The sequence below is a fragment of the Coloeus monedula genome (assembly GCF_965178545.1).
Source record: "Coloeus monedula genome assembly, chromosome: 24".
Classification (NCBI taxonomy): domain Eukaryota; kingdom Metazoa; phylum Chordata; class Aves; order Passeriformes; family Corvidae; genus Coloeus; species Coloeus monedula.
Genome location: NC_138804.1, coordinates 4,471,052 through 4,497,557, shown reverse-complemented (window position 1 = coordinate 4,497,557; position 26,506 = coordinate 4,471,052). Strand labels below are relative to the sequence as shown.

The 26,506-nt window shown below is 42.7% G+C and overlaps 2 protein-coding genes across 2 annotated transcripts in view; both read right to left on the bottom strand.

Annotated features, from left to right (window-relative positions):
- The window catches only part of ZMPSTE24 (zinc metallopeptidase STE24), a 31,059-nt gene extending 23,397 nt beyond the window's left edge, over positions 1 to 7,662 (bottom strand). Inside the window, exons 1-2 of the mRNA XM_082296481.1 lie at positions 7,541 to 7,662; positions 6,082 to 6,228 (exon numbers count right to left, since the gene is read on the bottom strand). Coding sequence (XP_082152607.1) covers positions 6,082 to 6,228; positions 7,541 to 7,657 — 264 coding nt within the window. The 5' untranslated portion in view covers positions 7,658 to 7,662. The remainder of the gene's footprint in view (positions 1 to 6,081; positions 6,229 to 7,540) is intronic.
- A 5,062-nt stretch (positions 7,663 to 12,724) lies between these two features.
- RLF (RLF zinc finger) overlaps positions 12,725 to 26,506 on the bottom strand; it is a 60,730-nt gene continuing 46,948 nt past the window's right edge. Inside the window, exons 7-8 of the mRNA XM_082296420.1 lie at positions 20,350 to 20,491; positions 12,725 to 17,936 (exon numbers count right to left, since the gene is read on the bottom strand). Of these exons, the coding sequence (XP_082152546.1) occupies positions 13,185 to 17,936; positions 20,350 to 20,491 (4,894 nt within the window). The 3' untranslated portion in view covers positions 12,725 to 13,184. The remainder of the gene's footprint in view (positions 17,937 to 20,349; positions 20,492 to 26,506) is intronic.

Sequence of the window (26,506 nt, the reverse complement as noted above, 5' to 3'; positions counted from 1 at the left end):
ACTAAACAAAACCTGGAGAGCTAGTTTTAATAAGGAACTATGCTGACAAGCTGCTCACTCCACGCCACTTGGCAGGCCTTGGGTCCCACAACGTCTCTCCATGGGCGGCAGTACCAGGGGCAGCACGGCGCGGTCTCAGGCACAATCCCTCTCCCCGGTGGCTGCGCAATCCGGGGCGGCTCCGACCTGCGGTGCAGCGGCTCCTTCTATCCAAGGTGGCAGCGATGGCAGGTGGCAGTGGCCTTGCGGGTATTGCAGGAACCCCGGCCCTGCACTCTCTCCTCTCACCAGCCCCAGACAAAGAGAACCACGACCCTTCCACTTCATCTTTCCTGATGAAAACCATCCCCTCTTCCAACATGACATGGTGGTATTGAATACTCAACACTGAAGCTCCACTCTCCTTGTTTTGTAACCGTAACAGCAAGTTTGTTCCTCCTCTACAGACTACCTGTAGCTTTTAGACCTGACAGTCCCAGAAGTATCACCCTGAACAAAGATAGCTATTAGCATGTTGTTGATACTAATTAGTTAAAAAGAAACCCAAATCATTAATGGCTGAAATAAAGCATTCTAATAATTCTAACACAGCATCTTCCCTTCAATTAATTTGCTCGGTTAATGAATCATACTTCAACCTATTAAAGGCAAAAGCTTGCAAAACTGGCATTCAGTTTCATCAACTTTGGCCACAATAGCCTCTTTCAAGTTCAGGCAGTTCCAAAAGCCAATAAAGAATGTATTTTATGCTCAAAAAAAGTGACAAACCCAGACAGCGAAGGTCACCTCACTTCAGACGGAATCTGATAAACGCAGGACAGATTCTGAGAAACAGAAAGACACACCTCAGCATTACATACAGGAGCAATAACTCACCATCACAGACATGTAGAAAAGCTGTACATACCCTACACAAGGGCTATCCACTTTGCAGAATATAGTCATAGAAACTTACGTTGGAAAATCACTCTAAGATCATTGAGTCCAAACCAGCACTGCCAAGCCCACCACTGACCCATGTCCCATTCACGTATTTTTTAAATCCCTCCAGGACTCCACCTGGGCCCTGGGAAGACTGGAGAAATTTCTCATCCCAGATAAACCTCCCCTGGAGGAGGGTTCAACTTGAGACTGTTTCCACTTATTCTCTGTTCCAGTGCTTGGCCACCCTTTCAGTGAAGAAATATTATATCCAATCTAAACCTCCTCTATCACAATTTGAGGCCATTTCCTCTGGTGCAGTCGCTTGTCACCTGGGAGAAGAAGAGACTGACCCCCTACATGCCAGGATGCCCCCAGTTTTCTTGGTCACCTGTGCACATGCCAGCTCATGTTCATGAGCATCCCCAGGTCTTTACCTGCTGGGCCACTTTCCAGCCACTCTGCCCCCAGTATGGAGCACTGCCTGGAGCTGTTGTAACCCAAGGGCAGGATGTGGAAACAGACTGCTCCAAGACTTCTTTATTCAGGCCAGTACTCAAATAATTAGCTCGAAGCTTTAACTCACATATTCCACAGTTTTTCACTTAGCTTTTGTACATCAGCATCACTGCAACACAATCAATTCATTAATAGCGGCAGCAGTTTGAGACATACCTATTTTCTAGCTATCACCATCACAGCTGAAACAGTGGAACAACATACAAACAAAGATGCCTGTTGGCTTAGTAACTGACTTTGGCTGCTGCTTAGAAATCAACAGCGTAGTCTGGATTCTGTGGCTCAGGTGTGGAAGACAGCTGGATGCACTAATTTCATTAATAAATCAATCAGCTACCAAAATCATTGTGGATCTGTTATTACAGAAACAGGGATGGAACAGAAAGAAAATGTCACAAAAGAAAGCTAAAGCTATGCTTTTCCTACACAGGCAAGCACAATCACCCAATGGTTTGGGTAAGAAAGAACCTCTAAATATCACAGAATGGTTTGGGTGGGAAGGGACTTTAAGGATCACCTTGTTCCAATCCCCCTGCCACAGGCAGGGATACTTTCCACCAGACCAGGCTGCCCCAAGCTGCATCCAACTTGAACACTTCCAGGGATAAGGCAGCCACAGCTTCTCTGGGTAGTCTGTGCCAGGGCCTCACCACCTTCACAGGAAAGAATTTCTTCCCTATAAGCTAATCCTGTCTTCTGTCTGTTGTGATGCCATCCCTCCTTGTCCTGTCGCTCCAGGTCCTTGTTCAAAGACCCTCCTCTCCAGCTCTCTTGGAACCCCTTTAGGTACTGGAAGGGACTCTAAGGCCTTGCCATGATGTTCAGGCCTTAGAAAGATAAATTACTTGTTTGTAGAAATGCCTTGTTAAAGTCTAGGGCTTCATATGCATTAACGATCTCAGCCCCAGGGAAAAGTTACCAAAGCTTGGGCAGAAGGATGTACACAGGAGAGAATGCTGAATTTCTGAACCACAAGGACATCTGGCAGAATCCCCAAGTTAAGATGATACCAAGAAAGCTAATCAGCTCTGACTGGGTAACAGGTAATTCCAGCAGGGGCAGATTACAACCAGTGACTCATGGACCACCGACCCAAGAAACCCATCGACTCACAAGAGAAAGACTGAGAATTAGCATGAGAAGCAAAAGAATAATTTAATCAACAGAAGGTAGAATACTAATTAATAAAAGAACTATGTAAATTTAGTTAATGAACCACAATTTTATTTGCTAATATGTATAAATGGTGTAAAGTTTGGATGATTGAAGAGACAGCCTTTTGTGGGTTACCACCAGCTCCCAACAACCCCAACTATCTTTGCCTGTCTTTGAAGGTGAGACACTCTAGCCCTCTGACCATTTCTTGCAGCCTCCTCTGGATCCACTCTGACAGGTCCATGTCTTTCATGCACAGGAGACTCCACAGCTGGAGGCAGCACTGCAAGTGGGGTCTCACCTTAGTGAAGCAGAGGGGCAGATTCACCCTGCTGCCCATGCTGCTGGGGATTGGCCCAGCACACGGTTGGCTCTCTGGGCTGCAATCACACATTGCCAACTCATGTCCAATTTTTCATCTATCAGGACCCTGAAGTCCCTCTCTACAGGGCTGTCTTCAATCTACTCATCCCTCAGCCTGCGCTGGTGCTGTGGATTGAACTGAGACAGGTGCAGGACTTTGCACCTGGCCTTGTTGAACTCTGTGACGTTTACACAAGCCCATTCCTTCAGCCTATCAAGGTCACCCTGGACAGCATCTGTCCCTCCTGCCCATCCACTGCCCCACTGAGCCTGGTGTCAGCTGCAAACCTGCCAAGGGTACTGTAGCGAGTTCTGTTTGTAACCGGGCAGAAGCACCAATTTAGTGTAGTGGTTTGGTCCAAAATACTCATTACTATTTACCTTCTGTGAGATAAGAACTAGGAGAAAAGCAAAGCAGGCACCAAACTTGAAAGAATATAAAGTGGTTTATTAACAGACCTAAAAGAGGGAAAAAGGAAAAATAAAATCATACCACACCTTCAGAACTCTTCTCCGCCCCCCACCTTTCTCCCTTCTCCCACTGACAATGTAAAAAAGACAACCCTTGAGATGTTCAGTCTGTTTACCATTTCCATAATAGCCTTGTTCAGTCCATTTAGGAAGAGGAGTCTCTCTTGCTCATACTATGGAGACATTATCACGAGACAGCCGCCTGGGTTGGTTCTCTGCTTGCATCATGTGAGAGTCCCCCTCCCACAACTTGCAGCTTTTCCCATAACTGCTTTCAAGGGTCCACTCTTGAGCTACTGGGGTGCAATTTTAAGGTTGAGCCGTTCAGAAACAAAAGTTCTCTTCACGATCTCTGGGAGCATTTCATCTCTAAGAATAGAGGCCCTCCTCCTTCCCTGGGAGCAAAGGGTCCTCCTCATCTTCATCTCTAGGACTATCTCTGGGAGCATCTCTAGGAACTGAGGTTTCTCCTTTTCCATTTGGAGCAAAAGTCCTCATCACTTCCATCTCTCCCTGTTCAAACTTCTCATCAAATTACAGCTGCGTCAGCATCTGCCTATCTCAGTGCAGGTGCTTTTGTTCACAAGTACAAGTTGAACACTCCAGCCCCCATGCCTTCATGAAATTACAACGGGTACTCTGATACCTCACAGCTTCACAACAGAATTTCAGCTTTAAGCATCTCTTCTTTCTCCTCCCTCAGGTTTTCAGCTCTTCACAGCACTAAAAGGGTTAATCTCACCTGGGCCTTGCAGCTGGAATTTCGCTTATTGCTGTTGGTCACATGATCTTTGCCAGACAGCGGTGGGCAGCTTCAGCTGAATCTTGGCTGCACTGGAGAGGGGGAGCCGGGCCACTCCATCTGCATATAGCAGGGCTGTGGCGGAGGCTGCGGGTGGAACAGGGCCCATCGACCCCAGGATGGCTGTGGTCCAGCCCGGCCTGGCCCGAGCAGGGCCTGGGCCGGGCCCACCGGGTCCCCATACGGGGCCCTGCAGCCACTGTCCCAGCGCCGGAAACGAGAGAGGGTTCTGCCTGGGGTTTGTCTATTCTTAAGTGTGGATCACAGAGGTGGTCAAAATTCTAAGTGGCTTAAAAAATTGTCCATATTCAAACTAGCCAGCCAATAGGTTCCGTCAGGTCACAGAGGAAGCTGTAAGCACCTCTTTGCAAGAAAATCACTTCTGGGACTATGCCTGCTAACCCATGACAGGTACACTCAGTCCCACTGAAGATATTAAACAGCATTCACCCAGATGTGGACCCTTGAGAACCACCACTGCTTTCCACTCGGAAACTGAACCATTTGCTTTATCTCTTTGTATGCAGCTATCCAGACAGTTCTTTATTCATCTAACAGTCCATCTGGCAAACTCATATCTCTCTTATTTAGTAGCTACAATGTTTTGGGCAACCGTAACAACAGTAGGCCCAGAAGAAGATAAACACAGACTACTGATTCAAGTCTTTGAATAGCATGGTGCTAAATTCAGTGGCAAAAAATGCTCATTCCAATCATGTATATTTTCTTTAGAAACAACAAAGGAACCTGCTTTGGCTAAAGTTCTTGAAATCAAGAAAAAGCTTCAGAACCTTTTGACTCATTGCACTTGCTAGGTGGTTCCAGCTCACCTTACTCACCAACTCACCACCAGAGAGAACCTCTGATTTCCAAATGAAATACTGCCTCTCAAGTCAGTCAGAAACATAAAAGCTCTTCAAACTCATATAAAAATTGTCTCGAGTTCTACTGAGCATACCGAAAATCCCAACAAGAAGAATATAACAGATTGCACTGACAGAACATCTTTCTTACAAGTTCATACAAAAGGAAATTAAGTACAGGTGAAGCAGCACAAAGGAGATCAGGAAACGTGAAAGTTAAAAGGTACCACAAATCTCTGAGTACTGGGTTTTCATCATTGTTCTACAGTTACATGACCGACTCTATTTTACAATCCTATTTTCATTACATTTTATAACTGACATTTATGCTTGCTTAAGTTCATCGTGAAGTAGGATATTTCAATTTTACTTTGCAATGCCAGGCACTTCAGGATTCCTTTTTGTGGTACTGATGAGCAATGGTATTTCAGTAGTGCGTTAGAAGAGGTTTCTCTTCTCCTAAGACTGTAATTCACACACATAAATAATTTGTTCTAACTAACGGTTCTGTTTTTTCAAATATGTGAACATTACTTGCCCAGTGTAATTCTTCTTATACTTCAGAAGTATCCATTGGTACACTCCCTGTTCTCACAGGCTGCTCATTTTACCTTCTACTTAAATTTTATCTAAAAATGAAAGTAGTTGCATTCCTCCAAACACAGGGAAAGGTCTGTATTTTAACAATTTAAAATAACTCTCCTGCTGCTTATTAATTTTGCAACAGAAACTATAATAGAACGTAATTAAAACGTAAGGTAACACTGTAGTTGCGCAGTATGACTCAGCACTGTAGAAAGAAATTACATACTTTCTGCATAATTACTTCTTTTTGTGTAGCAAATACAGCCACAAACAAAAACAGACTATAAATGTCAGTGTTCGCCACAAGACATCAGAATGCCAATGGTGTAGCTGCATGGGACCACTAAGAACCACAGTATTTCAGTTTGAGTACATGAAAATTAACATATGAAAGGTACTTACAGTGCCCTCAACCTCTGAATAGAGGCCTGACCAAAAGCTGAAAGTACTTTTGTCTAGCTGATAGAGACGAGACTTTTCAAATGTCTCTGAGTCCATGATCTGTCCCAGTTCCTGTGGTACATGTGTTGTTGTTCTATACACCCGCCTCTGAAAAATTGAAGACAAAACTTAAAGTCTACATCTAATATTTTAAAGGAGATAAGTAAGAATGAAAAGTAGCACATAAAATGATCCCATGGGCCACCACAGAAAGTTAAAAGAAAAAAAAAAAAAGAAAAACAACACACAAAGGAACAAATATTCCTGAATTCCTGTTTTCTATCAAGTTCTAAATATAAAACTGAAGCATAATTATTATGTTGTAACCAGGAACTGATTTGCTGCCTTAATGACTTATTTAGAATAGCTCAAAAACAGATCACACAAACTGATTTTTCCACAGGATGTGACTTACTGCACCGGAGTTAACGACTGAGCTGATTTTGAAACCGAACACCAGATCCTCCGTGCGAGCCATGTGACTTCACCAGAACACATACCTACGGAGTTGCTGCACAAACGAGGTGCTATTTCATTTTAAGTATAGAACTTGTCACTTGAGCATTTTTAACGACTAAAAGTCTTTTCCCTCTGCTGTCTTGTTTCAGTATATTTACCTGTTCTCTAAGGAAAAACTCCTACCCTTTGTCACTTCGAAACACATTCTCCCCTGTCCGGGGCACCAGGCTGCAGTGTCCCTGATCCCAGGGCTCAAAGGAGTTGGCAGCACCGCTTCCTGACCTCCGCGGCGCTCCCCACCCCGCTGGGTCTGGCAGGGACGGGTGCGCGCGGATAGTCCGCGTTCCTGGGGCTGGAAACACCCCGGTGTGTGGCTGCTGCTAAACCTGCCAGGTGGGCAGGCTGGGGGTGGAGATGCGGCTGGCAGGCGACAGCCGGGACCTGACCGAAGAGACCCTCCGTCCTCTATGTCGTATTTATTCTATAATAAGAAGAGAGCGCTGGAATGTGCCTTTCCAGGGTGGCTATCACTCGGAGGCTGCCCAGACATCGCCTGCTCGGGGAGGCGGTGAGCGACGGCCTGTGCAGCTCTTGCGGTGCTTCCCTCCTCTCTCCTTCACCTGTTAAAACTGTCGTTATTTCAAGTCACGCATTTCCTCATTTTTGCTCATACCGCTCTCTCTCAGCTGTCCCGGGGAGGAGGACCGAGCTGCTGGGAGTGCTCAGATGTCGGTGACCCTACCGCACTCACCCAACTCGCCGCCGTGAGTACTCCCACCACCCGCTACAGAGCGCTGAGGCCGCGCCCGGGGACAGGGCCGAGCCCACCCCAGGCAGGCGACAGGCCCCGCGTCGCTCAGCTACGGCCCCGGCCACCCTCCACGTGAGGCCGGGCCGGGCCGGACCGGGCCCGGCACAGCCCCGCCCCACCAGCAACCGTCCCCGCCAAAGCTGCACTGACCTGCCGGTGCGCCAGGAAGGCCTCCCAGAGGTAGACGGCCCACGAGAAGACCAGGACGGAGCAGAAGATGCGGCGCTCGGCCGGCAGCTCTGCCCACAGGTCGCCGGGCAGCGCCATGGCCTCTCCACCCGCCGCACGCTGCAGCGCCGCCTGGCGGCCGGAGGAGCCGCGGGCGGGGCGGGGCGGGGCGGGGCGGGGCGGGGCAGGGCGGCGCTGAGGGGCGGCCGGGCGGGCTCCGTGTGGGCGCCGTGGGCTGTGGGATAGGCTCGGGCTCAGCTCTGCCCGGCACGACTCCGCTTGGCTCCGCCCGGCACGGCTTGGGCTTGGCTCGGCCACCCCAGTCAGGCGCCCGCAGGGCTGGGACGAGGCGTGTGCGGGGCAGCATGGCGAGGATCTGGGCAGAAGTTTAAATTACTTCTCTTCAGTATAATTTACTCAGACTGTGCATATAAGGCCTCGCTAGTACTTGTTCAAAACCTTTTACAGAAACACTAAGAGAAGTACAAAAATTAACACTGACTACTTGCTGATTTACTTAAAGCCAAAATGCCCACTTCAGATTTGGTCGCTGTAATGCTCCACGAAGACAGCACAGTGCTGCTGAAATCCAGAGCTCGCCCAGCAGCGGACAAGAGTGCTATGCAGAGCACGGGGACTGCATAATCTGAGAAAGATGCAGTAAGAGGGGTGTTAACGTTTAGCCACTTCTAGATATGGCATTTTAGTGTCATCTAATTTCTACCAGTCTAAAGTATAACAGAACATGTCTTTGGATTTTTAAGTCATTAACTTATAATAAAATAATGCCAACTTAATTTTCTCATTATCTATCAGTTACCTTTTTTTAACTATTTAGAAGAATGACTTGTCAAATATATTGAAGCCCAGTGTTTTCTGTAACCTGATATATCCCTGCAGAAGAACAGGCTAGATGAGGAAGCACTGCTCCCGGTGAGCCCTGCTACTGGCCGGCACTCTTCTCCTTTTACAGAGGAAGCTCTAGAAATTCATCCAAGAGGGCCACACCAGAAGCCTGGTGTGCACTGCACTGGATCCTGACTAATCCCTTACCCACTTCCTTTTCTATAACTTTAAATCTTACAACATTTTCAAGAAAAGCAACAGCTCTCCTATCCCACCTCACTCCCTGCAAACTCATGTGAGCATAGGGAATACTGCTGTGGGGAGTCGGGAGAGCTGAAGGGCACCAGCTGTAAACTGTAGGGGGGAGACCAGGCTTAGCACCTGCCAGGGCCAGGCCAAGCCAAGGTGGTTTCAATTCAGCCTCTTCTGCTTTCCACCATAATCATGCTCAGATTCTGGACACGGTATGTGAGGACTTAACTGGAAATTGAATTTCTCTCAATTAATTCACTGCAGCCAAGATTCAGAATCAGCATCATAAAATTTGAAGACCTTGCACAAGAAAAGACAACCAGAAAAACAACATGCAAGAAAAACCTGGCTCTGCTGAGAGCCCTGCTAGAAAGACAGAAGTCAGTCTGGAAGGTCTCTCTTTGTAAAGGTATTTACAGTTTTTTACTACCCATGGGAACACGGCAGGGCACCCCACAGCCTTGGGGAATTTAGGTATGCACAACCAATAAACACGTTTTTGTCCTGTAAAATCCACACACTTGTAGACAACAATTTTTAAAATGGAAGCAACATTCCCTATGAACTGTGTTTTCTGAGGTATCTGCTCTTCACATTAATAATTCTTTTTTTGGAAATCAATGCAATGGTGTTCCTTTACTGCAGAACAAAATGTTTCTCCTGTACGCTTGAAAGCAAGAAGCTGGAAATGTTACATCATTCTAAGACAAATTCTGGTAGCAATTGGGAGGGAAAATTATGGCCTACCTCATGGCATGAAAACAGAAATAGACACAGTGAAATCTCTTCAAACCTTCACCCTTTTGTGGCCTCCTTCTCTAATACCCATCTGTGCCAGGCAACTAGATCAGATAAAAAAGCCCAAGAAGAAATTGGGATAAAGATGTAGATTCATGCTGTACAGTTTTGATGGTGTGACACCTATTACCTCACTGAGACAGTAGTGGATTTTGTAGATGATGGAGTTCAAAGACTGAAACACACTGTCAGTCTCTGAAATGGGCAAGATACAATTTTTGTAAAGTGCTCTATTGGTATCTTTCAACAGAAGTACCAACACCCTGAACCCGCATTACTAAAAGTCCTGGCAGTGCACGGGGTGCCACATCACCACAGGATAATGCCTCCAAGCTGCTTTTGTGCAGCCCAAAGCGACTCAACCATTTTCTAAATGAAACTCTTGGATTGAGGAGTGTTGCAGAACTTGTCTCCATACCTGGCAGACAGAAATGGTGTCTGTCCATCTTGTCCTGTGGTATATCCCAGCCTATGGAAATAGCAGTAACTGAACAGCAGGAGCCTACTCAACAGGCTCCGTATCACCAGAGGTGCAGCGGGTACCAGTCTGCCCAGCATGCATTGTGCAGTCTGCACTGTGTGTGGTTTGCAGGCACACAGTAACTCATTTGGTAAAAGCAGATTCGCATTTGAGGAAGTGAGTTTCACATGCAACTTGTTTTGTGGGATTAAAGAATTGTTACAGAATTAATGTGTAATATGCAAAATTGTTTATACATCAAATGGCAGGATTAAATTTTTAATAGAAAAACTGAGCTCGTAAGCTTAATACACAGCTAAAGCAGATTAGGATTGTATAAGGGTAATTTTGCATCATTTGCAGAGTTCTTTCATGGCAAGTTTGCAGCAGAACTTATATGAACAGCATACAGTAAATGCAAACTTAAAGTCACAGATTTATAATGAAGCAGAACAGCTACAGCCATGCCAAGCAGAAACTCTTTTGTTCCTTATTTCTGGACAACTTACGTGGTACCAGAATCTGTCTAATAATTAATTCACAAACTCCATGAGGTTGTTCACTGGGAATGATGTATGAAGTCTAAAGGAATCAATACAAACCTCTCTAAAAGGTTTTCTTGTGTACATAGGTAAAAAGATCACACTGAACTGTTACCCCAGGTAAACAAATTTCCACCTGTCAGCCTAGTGCCAACTGTCCAATGGAAGCAGAAAGCAAAACCTCTGTGTTTAAGAGCCTTCAGGTTTGCAAACCTACTGTAACTAGTCAAAAACTATATATTAAAAAAAAATCTGTACATTTACATTATTTGTAACATAATACCTTAAATAGTCTATTTACCAAAATCTGCATCTACATCATAAAGCAGCACCTTGGGAATAAATTCCATTTTTAATTTTTAAATTTTCTTCTGGTTCCTGGCTGGTGTAAACAAGCAATACTACGTTTTAAATTCCTTAAAAAAACCAAGTCATACCCACGTCACTCAGGACAGCTTCAGGTTCTGGCACAGAGCAGATTTCCCTTCATGTGTGCTCAGGGATGAAGTGGCTGCCATCATCCTACATGACACAATTGTCTCAGGAACACACGATTTTGTTACCTTCAAGGAGGACTCTGCCAGCCTCAGGAATCATCAGAAAACTGTCTCCTGCCTTTTACGCTTGCAAATAGTTGCTTTGGTGGAATGTCTCTCTGCTGTTCTCCATGTAGAAAGTCCTTTCATGGACTCTCACAAGTCAGGTAATGTATCACCACATTCAGTATTGGTCTTGCATATAATCATTATTATTTTTCTGACTATACTCACCACATTTTAAATTGTAGGAAGCCATCAATGACATCAAAACTACTTTTTAAAAGATTTGGGTTATTTTTAGGACTACACAAAGCCAAAGTTTGCACACTGCCTGTGTCTCACCACTTCCCTGGTCTGGGGCATATGTAAACGTATCTTCAATCTCATTTCATCCTGCATTCTCATCCGATTTCCCTTATTCAAAGCTAAGTATTTTACACATTTGAATTCTTTAATATTGTCATATGTGAAGCTGGTTATCTAGTGGAAATACAGCTGCTTGACCTGAAACTGAAGCCTCCAAACTTCAAGGAATTTTCTATTCAGGCTGACCACAAAGGGACAGGTTGCTTGGTGGGATACTCAAACCCCAAGAGGGTACCAGGGTCTCTCTTGGCCAACACCTGAAGCAGTCATCACATGTCTATTAAGCTTGCTGTTAAACTCTTCTCCTGTTTTGAGATCTTCAAGATTTAAGTATGTTAAAACATGACTTGAACTTGACATTAAATGGTACTTCATTATTTTAGAGAGAGAAATTACTTTGGAACACACTGAAGGGTGTCTGGCCCTGTTGCAATATTTAACCTTTTGACACAACTTACTTCCATTTTTGTGAGAAGATTGATGCACTATATTTCTTCCATTACAAGAAGCTTATAGTTTAGAGAGAGGAAATTACATGAAAAGCTAGGCAGGAAACTATACTTCTCTTGCTTGGTGTATGATTTTTAACCTAACTTTTAAGGATGCCCAAATAACTTTCTTTTTCTAGATGTAGTATAGAGATGCCATTTCTGCCTAGTTTTGGTCATACCACAGTTCGCTAGACAGTTGATAGCTGCCATCATTCCTGCACCCAGCCACTACTCATGCTCTGTTTCAAACATTTCCCACAGCTTTCTCCATTTCCTTTCCACTGCTGCTTTTCAGATCACAGCTTAAAAACACAGAAGCCCCAACAATACCCAAGCCCTCAATCAGTAAGAAGCTGTGATTGCTGCTTGCTCATTAGAATCCCCATGGAGATGGGGAAATATCCCCTAGAGGGGACAGCGATTCTGGGCCTCATGATGTAGCCATGTATGGCAAGAAACGCAACACAGAACAAGAAACAGAGCTTAAAATATTAGCTGACTCTTCTCGTGAATCTTCCAGCTAGGTTTCATCCATTGTCAAAAAAGCTAACTGGGGAACCCTAAATGTATACTGGTACTTTCATGTGACACAACCTGCTTGGAAGCCTGGCAAGACTCATCACACACTCAGGTGGTGCCAGACAGTCTCAGAAAGCACCCTCCACCTTTAAAGGAACAAGGACTTTCTCATGCGTAAGTGCTTTCTGCCTGTACTAATTATAGTTCTTTCAAGTCTGAAAAAAGCACGGAGAATGTTGTAAAATAAAATGTAATACTTTACTTTTCTGTATCTATTTCATCAGTCTGATAAATTATCTACAAATGCATAAAACTTAAGCAACATTGTCCAATGCACTCAGAATGGTCCCAAACTCAATTACAAGTAGAGCACATTAAAGATTTACTGTACAGTAAACAAATGGGTGAAAAACTGTAATTTATTGAAACTCATAACTCAAAAAATATAAGATGCTGTAGTGTACAATATGTTACACAAAGCACCCTGGGGTGCACATTCAAGTCAAGTAATAACTCCATCACCCCCCAAACCCTGGTACCCCAGTACTTGTTCCATATACAATCATGCACATTTACTCTTCAAGAGGAAGCCCCCTGTATTCTGATGTGTTAAATAGCACCAAAATCAGCATTGTTCATTGAAGAAAATGGGGAGCTAAATTAACTTGGCCATTACTTTTGACAGATATTATACATTCATGGAATAAACAGTCAAAACTAACCTAAAAAGTGTGTACTGTAACAATTACTGTTCTAATTTGAAGTTCTCCCCGTACAGCAGTAGTGGAGGCTATCTGCTCTAAGCAAAGCTACTTATGTACTTCCTACACACAGCTCATCTGCTTTTTTTGTTGGAAATAAATCTATGAGAGGTGTGGAAAACTTGGATCTTTCAAGAACAACTACTGGTCGTAAGTAATGCAGCTGTTTTAAGGCAAGGTCTCCACAGTCCGTTAGGGCCTTGTCCAAGATTGCCCTCAGATTTTCTAAAGAAGGGGCAGTTGAAGACTCTGACAGCAATGGCTGGATCTCTGTTAGCTGCCCAGGATTATTCGGGGTTATGATTACATTTTTGTCACTTACAAAGTTGTTTACTGGTGTATCCCCTTGACTGTCTCCCTCTTTTTGCAACACTTCATCTACTGACAACTGCTCAGGAGACTCCCATTCTACTACCTCATCACAATCATCATCATCATCATCATCATCATCATCATCATCATCTTTTCCCTCACTTTCCTGAATAAATTTTAAAAATGAAGACTCAAATCCCATTGGTTTATAGGTCTTTAAATCAAATGGTTTGGACACAGGAGGCTTTTGAAATTTGTCTTTTGTAGCACAAAGTACATTTCTTTTTGCATTCTGATTAACCGCACTATGTGGACATCCTTCTGGGTCTTTCTCTCTTGGCAACTCTAATTGTAAACTGGAGAAGCAAGAGCTGTTCTCTCTTTCACTACTTTCAGAAAAATCTTCAGTTTTAGACTTAGTTGTCTCCCTGGTGTTAGGCTCTTCAAAACAGGTGTTCTTTGAACTGTGGTTATATTTTAAAGTGCCTGAATACACAAAGGCACTGGCATCAAAATTCACACTACTCGGTGGAAATTGGTTTTGGTCTTCATTACTCACATCTGGAGGATCACAGACAGGGTTTGGAACAAGGGGTTTGTCGCTTTCCTGCACAGACTCAGAATTAGCCGATTTATCCTCGTTAACGTCTACACCTTTTTTATCCAAGTCTGAAGCTGTGTCAGAGCAAGACTGCTTTTCAATCATGATGCCACATTTAACACAAAGAACAAGTTTCTGAAGGCGCTGCTCAATGTACATATTGGTCATCTGGTGTGTGCGCTTGTAGTGCCTCACTATGCTGCTTTCCAGTTTGACAACAGACAGGCACCCCTGGACCATGCAGGGGTACTGTGTCTGGTTAGACTTCTCTTTGCACATTTGTAGGGCTTCCTCTTTTGTTTTGAAATTCAGCAAATGCTTTTCTCTACTTCTGCTAATTCTTTTAGCTTTTTCTTTTAATTGCTTCCCATTCTGCTTGCTTGTGTCAAAGCTGTCTTTCAAATAATTTTGCTCATTTTTATTTTTATCTTCATTATCTTCCTCTTCTTTCTGATTTCCAAAGAGACTATCATAATATTCACTGTGTTTGAAATATACGTGTTGAGAATAGTTACTGTAATTTGTGAAAATTCGATTGCAGCCATTGAGGTCACAATGGATTTCAAAATCTTTGTTTAATTTTTCTTCATTGGCATGTTCTTCTATTAGATGCTGTTTAAGCTTATTAAATGTATAAAATACAGCAGGGCAGTGGGCTTGGTTGCAAGCAAATCTGGCAGACTCAGCTTCAGAAAGCAGTTTTTGATCCTCTAAGATTTCATTGTGGAAGTCACTACAATGTTTAGCAAGAGCTTTAGAACACAGAAAACGCTTACCACACTCTTTGTGTTTGCATGCAAATATTTTTTTACATTTGACAAGCTCCCTTTTTGTTCTTGCTTTGTCCTTTTCTAAGCAGAGCTGTTCCTTATTATACTGGTGAACAGTTCTGTAATGGCGAATCAAACCTTTCTGGTTTGTGAATGCCGAGTTGCAGCTTTTATGTATACAATGAAATGGTTTGTGGTACTTATGCAATATGTAACATAAGTTTCCTTTAGTAACTGTTCTTTTGCTTCCTCTTCCCTGTCTTGCTTCCAGTTCTTCCCTATGACTGTCCAGAGAAGTTATGTTAGATGTTTTTCTTGTTATGTCATTGTCTGTCTCTTCATTGGACTCCAAATCAGTCTCAGAACAGCAGTCATCCTTTTTTGGGTGACACAGCTGTTCAGAGTCCGAATGTCCAGGGAACCCAACGCTGTTCACACAGGCAGGCACTGGAGCAGTGCTATTCTTATGCCCTCTGTCCTCTGTACATAAACCTACATGATCAAATTTTTCATTAGGACACACTTTGTGAGCCACCCTCTCACAGCCAATTTGATGTTTGTTTCTATAGTGAATTCGAAGATGTGTTTTTCTTGTAAACGATCTTTGGCAAATATGACACTTGAATGGTGAATACCGATGCTGGAACATATTTAGCTGAAGAACCATTTCCTTTGAATAGTTATGCTTTTTAACGTAATGCATTAAGAGAGCTTCTCTAGTCACAAACTCAAATGTACATCCTTGACATTCACAGAAAAATGGTTTAGCTGCCAGTTGAGTAAGGTACTGGCTGGGTAAATTATCTTGTTGCTCTTGAAGCTGACTTTTTGAGGTAGTTTCATCAACTGTCTCAGGGCACTTGGCATCCCTAGGTGAATAGCCCAGAAAAGGTTTCTGTCTTGAAGAATTCTGAATGTTAACATTTTTTAAGCTTAGATGTTTCAAGCCTAACATTAGCTCCACCATGTTATCTTCAATATTTGGTTCTTTACAACTGTCATAAAAAGATGTTTCGGGGGAAGAAGGATAAGTTTCCTCCCTCAGGCTACTGCTTCCTTTAACATCTACAGCACAACACACACTTTCTGGAGAGTCAGCATTTGTATCAGAATTATGACCTAACTCTGTACTCATGTCTGTAGGGGATTTACTGTCCTGAGCATCACTCAACAGATCGAGAAAGTATTTAGCTTTCATTTCCATATTTCTTTTACCTTTAAAGTTGTATGGATGGGCCCTTCTAAGGTGTTTTTGCAGACTTCTGGAATTTTTGTGGGTCGAACAGCAGCCTTCAAAACCACAGGGAAGGTTTTTTTCATCAAAACAAACTGCCACATTGGAACACCGTTGTTTCACATCTGCTGAATGGAAGATTCCTTCCTGGGAGACAACAAAACCTGGAACTGACTGGTTGTGAGTCACTGTTCCAAGCAGCCGAGGAGATGTCTGACCTTGGCTAACTGCAGCATCTGTCCTGTGCTCCCCACAGTGCAGGCTGCAATTACTTTCACTGTTTAGATCTTCACTGTCAGAGAGAGATTCTTCCTTCATCTGTGGAATTTCCTGAGAGCCTGAGGGATCCAAGTTATCATTCAGATTGGAATTTTCAGATTGTTCAAGCAACTGAGACTCTGGAAGATAACTGGATTTGTCTTCTGAAACGGACCCTTCAAGGTTCAGCGTTTGCTTCCCTTCCCCATTTGATACTTGGATATCATGTGCTGCAAGGTGATTCTGAAATTCAGTTTTTGAATAATAAAACTTTTTGCAACCAAAGTAGTTGCAGGTATATGATGCATCTCTGAAGTGTTGTGCTTCATGATGGTAAAGCTGCCCTAAGTCACTGAAAACAATATTACAGCCATTTAGCTCACATTTATACCGAAGATCATCGTGTGTTTGTTTGTGATTGAGAAGCTCATTAACTGACCCAAACCTAGCGTAACAGTCCATAGACACACACATGTAAGGCTGAGGCCCACAGTGCACACGCTCGTGCTCCCGCAAGTGGAAGGATGTCATGAAGTGCCGGCGGCAGAAAGCACACTTCTCCCTCCTGTTTTTCATATCCAAGTAGTGTTTTGCATTCTCATCATTGTTTTGATGTTCAGCTTTCAGATGTACACTTAAGTACTTAAACTGTTTAAATACTCTAGAACAATCTGTCCCAGGACATGGGTAGATGTCTCTATCTTGCAGCTGGCAATTTTCCAGTTGGCTGAATGTAACATATTCCTGTGTGTCATCGTCAAAGCTTTCAGGGAGCTGTGGCTGGTGTGACCTTTCTGGAAACACTGGGGGTGGGCTGCTGGAAGCTGTTGCCTTTTGCGGTGATCTCTCTTTTTTCAGAATTATTTTCTTTTTAGGTCTGTGTGTTCTACTAGGTGGCATTTTAACATGTTCCATTACATGTGGTACAAAAAATTCCTTTCTCTTGAACTTTTTTGTGCAAACAGGACATGTATAAATACCATCTTCCATGTGCATCTTAGAATGATGCAGTATTCTGGCCTCTATACACTCCCTTTTGCAGAGCACACAAAAAAACTTGTATTGAAGCCATCTCTGGTATCTTTCTGAAGAACCAATTGGTTTTTTTACTCTTGCTTTTTCCTTAGGGTGGTTCATTGTGTCTTTCCCATCATAATATTTGTGTTCTTTTGTCTCATCATAGTCACTAAAGAAAGTTTCTAACATGTCGGTTTCATTGAGTGACATATGACAACCTGCATCATCCTCAGAATCAGAAGCTACCTTCCCTAATAGTTTAAGACAATGCCGCTTTAAAGTCTTCCAGTCCCAAAATTCAGGATCAAATGGCCAATATGCTTTCAAAGCTAACAACAGCTCACAGCGGAGTGAATTTGGAACCAGTGCATTTTCTTCATCAAATTTTTGGTCTGGCTGCATATAGAGCTCTTCCAACGCATTAAATCCACTCAAAGTTGGCTCAAGTAAGAATTCTGTGAGCTGACAGGCTCTTCTAACTTCAAGGTCTTCTGGTAAAAGGCATGCAATTGTTTTACACACTGATGTCTTCATTTCATCACTTCCATTGGACCTGATCTGAAGGGCTCTCACACATAACAAAACAGACACGGCAAGTCCCGCTTCCTCTGCCTGTTTGCAGAAAACAGAAAAACAAAAAAACCAGTCACAAAACAAATGTTATTCTTCTCTGATAAATACATTCTTTCTAGGAAGAAAACATGCAATGAGAGCATCCAACAGACAACACCCCATTCCAAATGTATTCAGGTTCCTGAGCATTAAGTGCCTGAGTCACAGAGCACCCTCTAAGGAACTGCAGTTTATCTTACACCAGGAACCTTTTCTGCTTTTCATGTGATGGGAACCACTGCACACTTAGTGTGCACTCTGGAGGAGTCATGCAAACTAGTTTAGGCATGAGATGTTGCAAAACACTTTTCTAACTCCTCTCTCTCTTAACTTAGTGACTCTCAACCATAACTAAGCGAGATTTCTAAAAGAGAATGGTGTAAATCTTCCATGTGCATTCTTCCTGCAGCATCCACCCAGGATATTAATTTAGAATATGAAGTACTGTGTAATAAGGAAATTTATGTAAATTCACACCTTGAAACAAAATAACGTTCAGCAGTATATGCAGTACCATAGCAGAAATGATTCCTGATGAACATAACTACCATTTCACTTCCAAACACTTTCTGCGGAGTCTGTGCAACTCTGAGGTGCTGCTCAGCAGCATGGGGAAGATGTCTACATTAATCACATGCTAATTTAAAATATGGTATATTCCAAATTCTACATGGACAAATTGAAGGCTACCTTGTTCCAAAAGTGTATTTTTCAGCATAAAGAATCTAAATGCATGAAGTAACTATTTAGCCATTATTAGTAAAGATAAGTAACAGTGAAGATACTTATGAATAACTTAGCCGACATGTGCCTACCACAACTACACCTGCACCAGCCCAGACTGTAACGATCCAAAATAACTACAAACAAGTTAACAGAATTAGCAAGCTTTTATACTCAGCATTCACAGCCCACCAGACATCATGCCATGCTTCTTTAATTCAGTAAGAGTTAGAACCTATTTCTCCAGCAGAAATTTTAGTATGGTTTAGCATGAAACACAGAAAAACCTGGTATATAGTTACCAATGTATTATGATTTACAGATAAAGTATACATTCACGCACATCTTAAAATTAGAAATGGGCCAACTCTACAGAAACTAGGACCAAACACATCTCTCTGCAGTCCTTGGCAGAATAGAGTTCTGGACTCTGTGATAGGTGAAGAGGACAATCATGCAATCCTTCTGATCCTACTCTGACTCTAAACCAGGGCTCTGGCACTTGCCCTGCTCTTGTCACATCACACTTGGCAACTCACTTGGGTCAGAGTATTAACTCCAGCCAGTGAAAGAGACTCTCAGGCAGAAAAAATTCGAGAGAAATGTAACTGAAAAAAGGAATCTTGTACGTTTTATCCATAATCTATCCTAACTCTGAATAAACTCATGACCATGTCAGAATGCAAAGGGATAATCAAACTGTAGAGGGTACTGTTAATTGGAACATTCATAAAACTGAAGTTCATGTGGCTAATTCTAATCTATGTGTGCAAAACTAGCCTGTTTTTCAGGAAGAAACATTGGAAAACCTATGGGAATGAGGATGTTCCTAAGGAAAAATCCCATATCTAATTTAAGGTCTATGATCCATGTTGTACTGCTATTTAAAGTTTAAATCCTGTTACTGTCAGCTAGCTTCTTTTTCCCCCCCCAATAAAGTGTGCCTGAATAATTTTCATTCTTCATTGCCCTCCACAAATTTACTCTCATATACCAGAAACAGGAAATTTCCGCACAACCAACTGCAAGAGCCAGTGCAGCCATTGAAGGCAGACAGAGATATGCCACTGAACAGACAGCCAGGGGAGGCCAAGCTATCCTGCAGTTCTGCTCACAAGGAGCATGCTGGGATCAACTAGGGTCTTTCCATTAGTCCGTAAACAGAGATGATGAGTATAATAAATGCTGTTAAACATATTTTTTGCCTTTCTGTGATTTTCTAAAGGCAGGCTTCAGAATAGAAGGTAGAAATACAGATGTGATTGTACCACACGTTTTGAGGAAGAGGTATTTTCTTAGAATACAAAAATATGAGACATTTAAGTCAAGTCTTCACCTCTTAGAGATGCTGTGGAAAATTCTCATGTGCCTTGCTTCTGAACAAGCAGCAGATTAAAACACAGCTATGCTTTGTTTGCAAAATCCTGTCATACTGTACTTACAAAGCAACAAACCTACCCCTCCACATTGCCTGAAGGTCACTTCATGGGATCAAGCCAAAAACAAAACTACAATGGCAGGCACTTTCCAGAGATTTTTATTAGTATGTTATTAGGCACTTAATCAGAAAGTATGAATAATGAAATAAGCGATTTTTTTTTTTCAGTTTAATCTAATTATTTAAAAAAATAATAAATTCATGTAAACAGCTCTGGCTGTGTCCAAAGACTCAGGACTGTATCTTACTTACTTCAGATTGTATGACTCTTATCAAGAAAAAGAGATGCTGTAGTGTCTTGGCAATGATGCCAAACTGACGACATCTCTCCAAAAAGGAGTCTAAAGAAGGATCTATTCTTCTCTGCAGCTTGCTCCAGAAAAGTGTCAGTTCCCTGCGAAGAGTTGAAAGCAGAATGTAAGAACATTGCAGATACACACAATTTGTGCAGCCACAGTGTGCCAGTTCAGAGCTGATGCCAAGAAAAATGTGTTATTCAAGGACAGCACACTCTTCAATTAGGTCCTGATCTCCAAGTGTCACCAAAGAGAACTGTTCCTATGCCCTACTCCACCACCAGCTCAAACCCCAGTGTATCTTCTGATATTTACTGGGGAAAGACACTGGCACTGGGATTCATCTCACTTAATGGACACATCTATAGCTGCACAGACTTCCTTTCTAGACAAGAAAAACAGTCCCACACTTCCAGAGTCTTTACCTCTCACATAGAAATTTAAAATGGGTAAGATGAATCATAACAGAAAGTTGCCACTTCTCTTCCAATAAACAAGCAGTTTAGCTGCTGACACCTGTAGCCAGGTGATGTGGCTGCCATTAAAAGGGCCTCTTACAGAGCCACCCGTTGCAAAGCATCATGTAAGGGATCTGTAAGCTGAAGGCTGTCTGCTGTCTCTGTGCTGTTATGTGCTTTTCCACATGAGAGCACAAAGCCATTCTATTAAGCAATTTATTATACCCAAGGCAGCACAGCCACTTAAGGATACAACCTGTCACTTGCTGTTGTTCTGCCAGCACATGGACAGTCCAAAAGTAACAGAACCATAGGATCTGTATCTTTAGTATCACTTGAAAAAACTTTTCTTCTCTTCCTTTGGTAAACTTCACCTGTACTAACATATCCACTGTGTACATGAACTACACATAGAGGCTTCTGACTGCAAGGTCAGTCACAGTTTTGAGACCCAACCATCAAGAAAATACATCCAGGACCAAACACCAGCGAGATTCTTCCTCTGAATTACTGCAATCCTACTCTTGAATGCTAAGCCTAGGGAAAGGTCCTGTCCTGGATCAGACCAGGGATATCATTTTATTGCACAAAAAATGGACAATGTTTACTGGTAAGTTTTGGGGCGGTTTTGTTTGGAATTTTTTGTCTGCTTTATTTATAGGCCTAAAAATGTAATTAACAGCCTTTCATAGCCAGGAAGAGACAGCTGAGAAGTCAGACAGACAGGCCTATAGAAATTACATAGAAATTACCACATAAGCAGGGTAACTCAAGATGTTAAAATTTTAAATGCTAAAACAGAACCAGAGAGAAGGAAAAAAAAAAAAAAAGGGGGGGGAACACCCAGAGTATTGGTAGTGTTTTCTACTGCCCTTTAACCCCTAAAAACTGAAAAAAATGTAAAATTTAATTGAACATCAGGATGATTAACATGGAAGAACTGCATGAAGGGAAGCTTAGGCAAGGAAAGCACAGAATATATCACAGAATATGCAGAGTTGGAAGGGACCCACAAGGATCATCGAGTCCAACTCCTGGCCCTGCACAGGACCATCGCCAAGAGTCACACCAGTGTGGCTGAGAGTGTTGTCCAAAAACTTCTTGAATTCTGTCAGGCTCAGTGCTGTAACCACTGCCCTTGGGAGCCTGTTCCAGTGCCTAACCACCCTCTGGGTGAAGAACCTTTTTCTAACATCTAATCTAAACCTCCTCTGACACAACTTTATGCCATTCCTTTGGCTCCTTGTCACTGGTCACCATAGAGAAGAGATCTATGTCTGCCCCTCCTCTTCCCCTCATGAGGAACCTGTATAGCAAGTATGAAAAAAAATTTAATTCAGCATTACCACAACAAAAGAAATTTGAAATACAGTTTATCACTCATTTTGTATGTCTATTTAATACATTTATGTAGTTGGGAGCTGGGAGAACAGCAAGAAAAAGGCTTCACTCTGGATAACCTCTTATTCCCAAGACTTTTTGGCAGAGCACTAAGTTTTCAGTACTCGTCCTGTTCTCTCTGTGTACCACCTTTCCTGCAAAGCTGAAGTATGTTGCTGGAAGGCATCCTTAAGGATGATGATGTAGAAGTATTCCTCAGATAATCTTCACACATGAAGAAAAGCAAAAAAAGGACAATTCCAAGCATTTGGGCAATTTTCCATTTCAAAATTGATGTGAGGCAGTGCTGAGAACAGAAGTATCTCCAGACAGACAGCTTTTTAGTAATACTTAGAAGTAAAAAAAAAATTAAAGCTTACTAACATACCAGACCAGAAAGAATTTTCTTAAGTTGTGCTTAGCTCCAGTTAACACTTAAGGCTGCTTGTGCTAATGGTAAATGTAGATTATTTTATGCACTGATGAATTGCCTGGCTCCCTGGAGACTGCAGTCATCAGCTTGCTCAGACCCACTGCCCAGAGCAGCACTACTTCTGTGACAAAGTTCCAAATTCAGATGGCATCTTCAGTCTTAAAAGCAGTATTACACAACATTTCATGAATCTCAGCAAGAACCAGTGCAAAATTTTCCAACTTTGGTGAGGAATAACATATACAAACCTAAGTTTGCTTTCGTCTTCAGCTGGGAGATAAAGCTTGACACCAAGAGCTCAAACTCACAGACCTTTACTGATCTCCTGGAGGTACCTACTTGAGGCTCCAGGATGAGCTGAGCTAAGCTATTGAAACAGCTTAACCTCTCCAAATATGCAAGAATCACAGTCAGAAATTTGTGCCAGGCTGGGGAGTTACCACTGCACCATCAGGGAGATGGTGGAACACAGAAGACAGGAGTGAAGGGAGGTAGATTTTCCCTTACTAAATTAAGAGTGATGTTACAGCTGAAGAGGTTTAACGCCTTCCAGAAGCCCCAGTGTTGCACTTTCCCTGGAACTTGTCTGACCACTGGGTAATCAGCACTAATCTGCAGAATGCTATCTAGTTTTGGCTGGATAAGATAATGTGCTTACTACAGGTTAGAAGGGTCAGTCAGGACAACAAATAAGGCACCAAAACAGGGCTAGAATGGACCTTCTGCTCTCCAGCAGTAGCAAACTGTCAGGATTGGTTTAACTATGAGTATGGTACCAAAGCTTCAGTTTTATCACTACACAGTCCAAAACAAGAGAGTACCAAACACATTTTTCCTTCACACTTGCAGGTCACAGCTGTCCAACAGGTCTTTTCCTTTGTTTTAACCAGAACACTTTCAATTTGCATAATTTATACTGGTTCTCTCTGACACTGCATAAACCAAAATTTGGAACAGAACAAGGGGAATGGGAGGACTCGCTGGCAGCCAGCAGGACTGCCCTGGCCAGCAGTATCTGTGACAGGCCAGCCAGGAGCTAGCAGAGAATCTTTCATCAACATACTGCTACTCTAAAGATCAAGAGGGACATGACTGCAGAAAACCATTAATTTAAGGATTCTCTAGATGACCAGAACATTTCCAAGTACACAGAAATGCTAGGTCTTGCCTGTTGACCCTAATCCGTAACAGTACAAAGGGAAGCTGACCTGCAAATGACTCTGTAACAGACAATCTTGGCTTTTCTTACTCTCTGCTCTCCTCTCAAAGATCTCAGGTAAATGTTTTAGCCACCATTCAACCCTGGTCAATCAAATTACATAATACACCAGAAGTATACTACGAAAGATAATTAAAGCTTAAATCATTTATTGACTTGAGACACCATTATGCAGGTTTATGATTAAATACAAAAAAATTACATTTTCTTATAGCAATCAAAATCCAAAAGGTATTAATGGCATTGCTAGAAAAACTTTAAGTAGAATCCAAATCAGCAGATCAAGCAGAGTAAAATAACTGTTCAACTACAACCCTTTTTGAACCAGACAGGACCTTCTTTGAAGTTGTCCTGGGTAACCCCCAAAAAGGTGTATTACGTATCTTGTATTCAGTATCTGTGCTACAACAGTCTGCCCCAAATTGTTACTCTCTCTTTAAGACCTGGCATCTGGAAATAAAACCACGGAGGTTAGGGCTGCCAGGTCCTTTTAAAGTTGGGGTTGCTCTCACAGAAGCTCTCTTTCTTTTTTGTTCTTGTGGGGAAGCTGGGACAGCACAAAGCAGAAGCCTTCTTTTGTTCCTCTCTGGGCTCTGGAGGGAGTTGCTTCAGGTAGGTCTCTGAGTAGCAACAGTAGCAACCCAAGAAGTTGTATTTTGCAATCCAAAACTGTTTCAGAGTGAATGCCATAAATATCCGTCTCCAGTGCAGAGCCAGAGCCAGTCAGGGCTGGGCCACCATTCTTTGGTGCTTGATGAGTCTGTTTTCTTCCCCCGCCACCTACTTATTGGGGCAGTGACCCAAGACAGCAGCGATGACACCAGTGGACTCCAGCAGGTGACAAGAGGAGGCAGCAAAGGGCAGAACTGACCTCACACACACACGCACTGCCGCAATGGCCAAAAGGAAGCTCTGGAGGCCGACACTGCACATCCAGAGCTTCCCAGGCAAAACCAGCAATTACCACCTGCCACCAAAACTGCTTCATAAACTCCTACCTTCCCAGTTTTTTGTTCCAGGGGGAAGGTTGAGCCAAGCAGGGTTTGTCTGGTATCTTTGCCCTTTTCTCTCCACACGGGGTGGTCTGCGGAGGGCGCCATCTTGAGGGAGGGGTTTCTCTGCCATTTTGTTTCTCTTTTGTTCCCTGGAAGTCTGGGATTCAGCAACTTTGTATCTAGTGATTATTAGTACCAGTTTGTTATTTACTGTTATTTTGTATTTGTTGATGTTTCCTTTTTTAAGTAAACTGTTATTATTTCACTTTTATCTTGCATTCATCTGTCCTCATTGGTGAAAGAGGAAGTGGTTAAAAATAAAAGGGCAGGTAATTATTTTTGGAGTGTCCACCCTTTAAATTGTCTTAAATGAAGACAAAAGTGAATTAAGCAATTTCTGCCCCTTTAAAACCAGCAGCTGGTCACAGAAAGAAGAATGTCTTGGTTTATCTATTCAACTTAACTCTTTATTTTAAGTGTATATTTATGTTGTATTTAAGCCTATATAATGGCTTGCAAGCATCTGCTAGCATGCCATTCCTCTACATTAGCTTTAGCTGCAGGATGATACTAAATATCCATATTGCAGTGACTCCATCTTCACATTTCCTGTCTTTCTAGCCTGCTCTGGCATTTGTCATGCTTTCGATGGAGCTTAGTTTACCAATGAAGAGAATATTACCTTATCTCTTTTCCAGAGTACTGCTCAAAATCAGCCCTACAGTGAGTGCCATAGTTTGTATGGAGCAGAGCTCCTCATTTTTGTTAGCCATAATGCATGCCCACTACATCTGTAACATGAAATCTCATTGAATATCAGTCAAGCTGGCTGATCTGACAAAAGCAATCCTCCAAATTAAAAGTTTTATGTCATATCAGCCACTTGAATTCATCGACTTTGTGGCTAAATAATTGTTTGATCTACATCTGCCCCCAGGAACACAGGTGGAGGTCAGCGAAAAGGCCACTCCATTGAACGTTGCCCCAACAGCAAGGCATCCTGACTTTTAAAATAGATTTGTAGTCTCAGAGTGAGAAAGCAGTCTGATGGTCAAGAAGTATTACACCAGTTTCACAGTACAGGAGTCCATCAGAAGGTGAACTTCTTCCATCTGTGCTCCAACATCCTGGAAGCTTTGCTCTTCAGTTGGTCCAGATGGCATTGGCTGTGTCCAATGCTGTTGTACAAGGACTGCTAGGTACAGTACTAGAACTTCAATTTATACATCTATACAATGTCAGCATTACAATTAGACAGAAGACTTCATTCTCCCATCTCATCCCCAGGAAAGGTAGCTGGTACTTGAGAAGTCTGTCAGGATGGCAGCAGAGGGGGCATGCTATGCATGGACAGGGCAGCACAGTTTGACCCAGCACCTTTCCTCAGAACGACTGAAAACAATGTAGACATAATGATGTGACACAAACCTGCTAACCTTCTGTAAGTAGGGACATACTTATGTTGCTGGACTGCACTAACATTTTTATTTTCAAGCCTTCACTGCCTGTCAGCTAGGCTAGCCAAGTTTAAAGCTGATGTGCAAGTTGCATGTTACAGTTGCACAATGTTTCGGGTAGCATTAGCCTCAGGTAGGCCTCACCTGGGAGTCAGACTGACACGGAGCTGA